Source organism: Zingiber officinale, chromosome 4A (genome assembly GCF_018446385.1).
Source record: "Zingiber officinale cultivar Zhangliang chromosome 4A, Zo_v1.1, whole genome shotgun sequence".
NCBI classification, from domain to species: domain Eukaryota; kingdom Viridiplantae; phylum Streptophyta; class Magnoliopsida; order Zingiberales; family Zingiberaceae; genus Zingiber; species Zingiber officinale.
Window position 1 is genome coordinate 76,923,563 of NC_055992.1, and position 7,654 is coordinate 76,931,216.

The following is a 7,654-nucleotide window of genomic DNA, read 5'->3' on the forward strand; positions in this document are numbered from 1 at the left end:
ACTTTCCGTAAACTTCCAGTACACCAAGGTCCGCTTTCATCCGACTCAGCTTCCGGACGGGATCAAATTTGACGCCGTCTGTGGGAACACTACAGCCTGTTCCGGAACGTGACGATGGAGGACTCGGGACACATCAACGTGACCATGACTGCTGGAGAATTGAGCTCTTCAAGGAAGCAAAGAAGAGGGCTGCCTCAGAAAAGCAATAGCAAACAACTGCTTCTCAACCAAAAAAGCTACCGAATGTCTCTAAAGAGCCTGCTCACGCCTCAGACCGGGGCTCTAAGCGAAAACAACCTCTGGAATTTCCTCCTGCTTTCTACAGAGAGCCAAGCCAGGATATTATCAGCCAGACCCTGGATGTTATAACCACAAAGAGCAGCCGCAAGTCTCAGTGGCCGAAAGTTCTATACCTAAAGATTCCAAGAAGGGGAAATCTATCATTCTCCGCGAGGAACGTCGATCGGAGCCGGAAGAGAAAATCCCCTTTTCTTCTAAAATCTTGGAAGAAAAGTTGCCTAAAGGGTACCGCCCTCCTGCTATAGGGGAATATGATGCCAGTAAAGATCCTGAAGATCATCTTCGCAAATTCAGGAACGCAGCCCTGTTACATCAATATAGCGATGCTGTTAAATGTCGCATGTTCCTGAATACTTTATCGGGTTCTGCCCAAAAATGATTTGATGGACTGCCACATGGGTCTATCACCTGTTTTGCTGACTTCAAGAGTGTCTTCCTGCGCCACTTCGCCAGCAGCAGGAAATATCAAAAGACAGATCAACCCTCAAGCAGGGATCTGCGGAGCCATTGAGAAGCTATATTAAGCGTTTCAATCAGGTGGCTCAAGATGTTCCTTCAACCACATCCGAAATACTCATGAGCGCCTTCTCCCATAGGTTAACTGAAGGAGAGTTTTTTAGGGATCTCATTAGGAATCCCGTAAAGAATTTCGATGAGATGCTGGAAAAAGCGGTCAACTATATTAATGTGGAAGAAGCACATGCGACGCGAAAGAAGGCAGACAAACCGTCTCCCGCAATAAACAGGCCAGAAAGAAGAGTACTCCCGCCGACTGCTCAGCTTCTCCCACGTGCTCAGGATGCCTGACCCACTTTCCACCCCGGTCAGGATACCCGGCCGGTGCCACGAGTAGCTGCAGTTCAGGTCCCCCGACTTGGTCCCTGGGGACCACGCTATTGCACGTACCATCGATCCCACACGCACGCCACCAATGACTGCTACCAATTTGCTCGGGATGCCCGGATAGTTGCTGAGAGGGGTTTACCGCCACCAGAATTGGCCCCTCAAGTTTAGCGAATGATGGAGGAGCAGCGCAATGTTACAGGGCAGGCTAGCCGACCCCGAGTTGAGCAAGAAGGACCAAGCATACAACCACTAGGGCGCGTCGGAGAAACAGAAGGAGCCCGTGAGGTAGAAAATCGGGGCAACGCAGCAATAAGAGATATAGGCATGATCTCCGGAGGTCTCACTGATGGAGATTCAGGCCGGTTAGAGATTCATGCTGTGGGGTGTAGCCGGGAGCAAGCTGGCGACCCGGTCATCAGTTTTGGACCGCAAGACCTGGAAGGACTGGAACTGCCCCATGATGACGCTCTCATCATCAAAGCCATCATAGCCAACAGTCGGGTGGCTAGAGTCTTTGTGGATACGGGCAGCTCGGTAAATGTTTTATTCCGGTCAGCTTTCGAAGAAATGCAGATCGACGCTAGTAAGCTCCAGCCAGTGGCTACCTCCTTATATGGTTTCACTGGCAATGAAGTAAGACCCATGAATCAGATCAAATTAGCTATATCTTTGGGAAGCGAACCATTGGTCAGAACCAGGAGGAGCATTTTCCTTGTAATGGGCTCGCCCTCCTCTTACAATGTCATTTTGGGCCGACCGACCTTCCATGAATTTCGGGCGGCCGTCTCCACATTTTATCAGAAGATCAAGTTCCCGGTTGGTGATCAAGTTGGAGAAGTTAGGGGCGAACAACGAGTCTCTAGGAAGTGTTACATTGATATGGTCAAGGTAGAAGCCCGCAAAGCCCAGAGAACTCATGATGGGGCTGTACATGCTATCCAAGAAGAACCTATGCCTTTGGCCGAAGAGCCTATCCCCTGGGAAGAAGTTCAGCTCTACCCTGAATGCCCAGAAAGCCTCACTCGCATGGCGAGCGACTTACCTCCAGAGCCCAAGGTGTCTGACTCGTAATAGAGATGTCTTCACCTGGTCCACTGAAGAATTACCTGGGGTCAGACCGGAAGTTGCTGAGCACAAGTTGCATCTTCTACCAGACGCCCGACCTGTGAAGTAGAAGAAGAGGAATTTCTCGGCCGACCAAAATAAAATTATCCGAACTGAAGTAGATCAGCTCAAGAAAGCAGGGCATGTTCGCGAAGTGCAATTCCCGTCTTGGCTTTCCAATGTCATCTTGGTACCAAAACCCAATAACGAGGGTCTGCATAGACTTCAGAGATTTCAATAAAGCCGGCCTTAAAGATTGCTACCCTTTGCCCCGGATTGATTAGCTGGTGGATTCGATGGCAAGTTGTGAAAGAATCTGTATGCTAGATGCTTATCAGGGGTATCATCAAATCCCCTTAGTCACGGAAGATCAAGAAAAGGTTAGTTTCATCACAGCAGATAGTACTTTTTGTTACATGTCATGCCTTTTGGGCTTAGGAATGCTGGAGCTACATATCAAAGAATGATGGACAAGATCTTTCGCAAGCAGGCCGGGCGTAACGTGGAGATATATGTAGACGACATACTTATCAAATCTCCCCTGGCCATGAACCTAATATCTGATGTGGAGGAGACCTGCGGCACCTTGCGATAGTATGGGTTGAAATTAAATCCTTTGAAGTGCCTCTTTGGAGCTAAGGGAGGAAAGTTCTTGGGTTATCTTGTCACTGAGCGAGGAATTGAAGCCAATCCAGAGAAAGTCCGAGTACTCCAAGACATGAAGGCTCCCCAGAACTTGAAGGAGGCTAAACAGCTGGTTGGCAGGATAACAGCATTGTCTCGGTTGATTTCCAGAGCGACGGACAAATCGGCACCCTTCTTCAAAGTCCTCCGAAAAGCTTCTAAATTCCAGTGGGATGAGGAATGCACACGGACCTTTGAAGAATTAAAAACCTATCTGGAGACACTGCCTTCCCTGTTTAAACCCGTCGCAGGGGAACCACTCTGGATTTACTTATCATCTACCCCCGAGGCTGTGGGGGCAGTACTGGTGAAAGAGCAAGATAATGTACAGAGATCGGTGTATTTTTTCAGTCATTTACTAAAAGGGGCTGAGTCTCGATACACAGCTCTGGAAAAATTAGTTTATGGGTTGGTACTTATGGCTCGACGTCTGCGACCTTACTTTTTGGCGCATCCTATTATGGTCCTGACCAATAGTACAATGGGCAAAGCTCTAACCAACGTTGAAGTTGCAGGCCGACTCATCAAATGGGCGACTAAATTGGGAGAATATAACATCACATACCAACCTTGAACCGCTATTAAAGCACAGACCTTGGCTGATTTCCTGACTGAGATTTATCAGCCTGACTCAGAGGAGACCTTGAAAGTATATGTGGATGGATCAACTACACGTCAGGGGAGCGGTGTGGGAGTTCTTTTAAAATCTCCTCAAGAAGATGTTTTACAGCTGGTCATGCGGCTAAACTTCTGAGCCACTAACAATGAAGCAGAATATGAAGCTTTATTGACAGGCTTGTAAGTAGCTCGGCATGTAGGAGCTGCCCGAGTTATCATTTATTCGGACTCCCAATTAGTTACTCAACAAGTAGCTGACGACTTTGGGATCAACAGTGACAGGTTACAAATATATCAGGAGGATTATGAGAAAATGAAGCCAGAATTCAAGGAGGCCATTATAAGCAAGATCCCCAGATCTGAGAATGGCAAGGCTGATGAGTTAGCAAAGATGACCAGCTCCTTGACCACGTGGGTGTTGGATAAGCCAACAACCCAGACATTCTTAATAGCCCAGATAGATCTGCAAAACAACATGGGCGAGATTATTGACTGGCGGACACCTATGATTAGTTATCTTCAGCTGGGCACCTTACCCACAGATCTGGAACAAGCACGGTTAATCGAGAAAAAGGTTCATGCATACACCATGGTAGGGGATCAACTATACAAGCGGACGTTCTCTCGACCTTTACTCAAATGTATAAGTATAGAAGAAGCTGATTAGGTATTGCGAGAGATGCACTTAGGATGCTATGGCAGTCATGCAGGAGGTCGAACCCTTGCTCGTAAAGTGCTGCTGGTCGGGTATTTCTGGCTTACTATGCAAAAAGATGCTCACCAGTTGGTGAGCACTTGCTTGTCTTGTCAAAAACATCGGAATCTGACACATACACCTACCTCGATGTTAAAGACGTCCATAGTTTCTTGCTCCTTTGATCAGTGGGGTATGAATATTGTAGGACCTTTCCCTATGGTATTCGGCAAAAGGAGATCCCTGCTGGTAGCTGTAGACTACTTCTCGAAGTGGGTGGAAGCGGAAGCTCTGGTCAGGATTATCGAAGGAGCAGTTATTCAATTTTTATGGAGAAACATTCTATGCAGATTTGGTATACCCCACAAGTTGGTATCAGATAATGGAAGACAGTTTCAGAGTCGGAGGATCTAGGCCTGGTATTTGGGGTTTGCCATCATACAAGCCTTCACCTCCGTAGCTTATCCTCAATGTAATAGGCAGACCGAGGTAATCAATCGAGAAATTGTACGAGGACTTAAAGTCAAACTGGATCATGCTGGAGGAGATTGGGTGGACGAGCTACAAAGTGTTCTTTGGACCTACCGTACAACACCACGAGAAAGCACAGACCTTACTCCATTCCGGTCTACGACAGTGAAGCAATGGTACCTGTGGAGATCGGGGTGCCTTCAACCAGAAGAATTCTGTATGATGAAGAGTACATTGAGCGACGGTTAACAGAGCTGGACCTCATCACTGAAACCAGTGAACAAGCAGCAGCTCGGCTATTTGCATATCGACAAAGGATGCAGTAGAATTATGATAAGAAGGTGGTCCCTCATTTCTTTGGGGAAGAAGATCGGGTCTGGAAGCGAGTCAAACCCGTGAGAGACGTGGCCAAATTAGCACTCCAGTGGGATGAGCCTTACAAAGTCATCAAAAAATTATCGTCCGGAGCTTATTACTTACAAGATGACCAGGGCAAGAAGTTAGATCGACCATGGAGCGCTAACTACTTGCGACCTTACAGAGTCTAAAGAAGTATATAAAGAAGAATAGACTGGTCTGTAGGCCGAGCTGTCACCTACTTGACAGACCGGGGTAGCAAACCGGGGAAAAAACAGACCAGATAGAGTGGTGAGGGGATATGAAAGCGGAAATTGTATATCCTGATATTTCTTTCGACAAACTAAGCAATTTTAGCAAAAGTAAATCTTAAAATGCAAGCAGAAAAATAGTGAAGTAATTCACAAGGAATTGTTAAGTCATTATACACAAGTAGTCAAGAAGGATCATTTGAAAGGAGCGAAAATCTTATCCGGAATCTCCTTAAGGATTCGGTCATGATCTAAAAACTCAGTAGGAGCTGATTTCAAGTAGCCCTGTTCATAAAGTTGTCGCAGAGCCCCAGCCGCACCATAGATGACAGACGTGGAAAAACGCTGCCCTGCTTGTGTATAAAACTCTGGAGAGCGCAGGTACAGGTCGCGACTCTGTTTATAGCGATTATTCTCCCCTTCCTTATAAATAGTCAGAGCTGTAGATACTCCTTCAGTTGTAGCTCGGGCCTGAGCCAGTTCAATCTGGGCTGCCAGAAGCGCTGCCGCTTGAGACTTTAAGTGGGCCGCCTGGGATTTTAGTTTCTTGTCCTGCTCCTGTGCTAAAGTTTCGGCAGCACACAGCTTCTGGGTCAATTGATCAATAGCTCGCTGATGCTCCAAAGTCTGTTGGTCTATACGTTGCTGGTGCACGGTGTCGACCTGACTTTTTTCTTCTTGAAGACCCTTAAGCTTATGGTTAGTATGAGCCAAGGATACTTCCAGATGATTCTTCTTTTTGGTCAGATCCTTTATTTCGGCTCTCAGGGCATGACTAGCCTGCGCAGGGTCCTTTAATTGAAGCTCCAATTCTGTTATCATATCTTGCAGCATCTTATTTTGATGATGAACAACCTGGAAGGACTGGTTTATCATCAGAGACTCTGCACAGGCATAGGACATAAAGGAAACATCTGATAAGAATGGGAAGGATAATAGCTGTGGTAATCAATCGCGAAAGCTTACCTTGATATACAGCTCAGAAAATCTATCTATCTGGGCAGGGGGCGGCAGGAGTTTCATTTAATGTATACTTTCTTCCCACAAAGTGGCCAGACGACCTTTCATTGTCAAGGAGCTGGTGGGAACATCTTGCCGCGATTGTAAATCAGCCTCAGAAGGAGCAGTGGTGCAATAATAGAGAGGAACAGGTAGTGGTGGTTGAGAAGGTCCAGCAGCTGACCCAGAAGGAGCTGCGGGAGGCACCTGAGAAGGTTCTGGAGGTGAAGTGGCTGGTGAAGAGCGATGCGAGGGGCCAGCCTCAGTGCTCTGATGTTGTTGCGAAGTGGAAGGTTGAGCTAACGGAGGCTCGACCTGAACCTCAGGCGGAGCAGGGGAAGCATCTGCCTGGCCCGGGGCAGGGGTCGGGGTTGTAACAGGAGGCGGAGGAGGAGGAACAGCAGAAGGGCTCGAATCTTGGCTGGGATCGGGGGCTCTACGGCGAAGTCTCTGAGCCAAGGGCTGATCGTCCGAGTCAAAATCTTCTGAAGATAGCCGAACCCTGCGTCGAGAAGAAGAAGGGGCATCTTGGCCCGAGCGGTCATTCACAGAACGGGCCTGACGAGCTGCCTGAGAAGCTTCTCTGAAGGCAGGGCTGACATAGGGGACGTTGGCCGATCTGCGACCGCGACCGCGACCAGGGCTAGAGGTCGGTCGGAAAGGATCAATTGACTGAAGGGGCGTCGGGGTGAAGGGCTGAGCAGTAGGCGGGGCCCGTGGACGAATAGGGGCGACAGTCCGGGATGAAGGTGCAGACCGGGGACGAGTGGGGCGAGCAAAGGAGGCAGGTCGAACAGTAGAGGAGACTCTGCGAGGAAGAAGAGGTCGAGGATTTGCAGGGGAAGCCGCACCGATAGAGGTCGAAGACGAGTAGAGGAGCGATCTTCTTTCTAAAATAACTCGACCGCGCCTCATTATCTCCATATAACTTATAGGAAGAGGTTGAACTTCTGAAGCATGAGTTAGGATCTCAACTGTACAAGATAAAGTAGGAGGTCAGCTATAGTGAGAAAAATAAAATGCATGAAGTTAGAAGAGAACTAAAAGAGAAGTTTACCAAGGGAATGAGACGTTTCAGGAGTAAGATAGCTCAGGCGAAAATAAGATAGCAATTCCTCAGATAATAAACACATCAAGTTCAGCTGCCATCCGACCAAGCGAGAGGAAGCCTCTATATAGGATGTATCAAGGTTAAAATCCCCCAATGGCGGGCTCGGGGGAAGTGACGATTGCCATTGCAAAGGCCACTCTACTTCATGGGGAAACCGAATGAAGAAAAACTTGCTCCTCCAGGTCAGCTCAGAAGGTTGCAGAGGTGAGAAAAAAGCAG

General features: G+C 47.9%; 1 protein-coding gene across 1 annotated transcript; it reads right to left on the reverse strand.

The window, feature by feature from the left end:
* Nucleotides 1-5,520: 5,520 nt before the first annotated feature.
* LOC121972453 (serine/arginine repetitive matrix protein 1-like) lies at nt 5,521-7,239 on the reverse strand. Its single transcript, XM_042524122.1, has 2 exons — nt 6,360-7,239; nt 5,521-6,209 (listed from the first exon to the last, which is right to left on the reverse strand). The coding sequence occupies exons 1-2, from the start codon at nt 7,237-7,239 to the stop codon at nt 5,521-5,523; spliced, it is 1,569 nt and encodes a 522-aa protein (XP_042380056.1).
* Nucleotides 7,240-7,654: the final 415 nt, after the last annotated feature.

Bases quoted from the DNA above. Each gene is read 5' to 3' on its own strand.
- LOC121972453 (XM_042524122.1), bottom strand. From the start codon at position 7,239: ATGAGGCGCGGTCGAGTTATTTTAGAAAGAAGATCGCTCCTCTACTCG. The intron at 6,210-6,359 runs GTATACATTAAA...ATGCCTGTGCAG, and splicing joins GGCCACTTTGTGGGAAGAAA to AGTCTCTGATGATAAACCAG.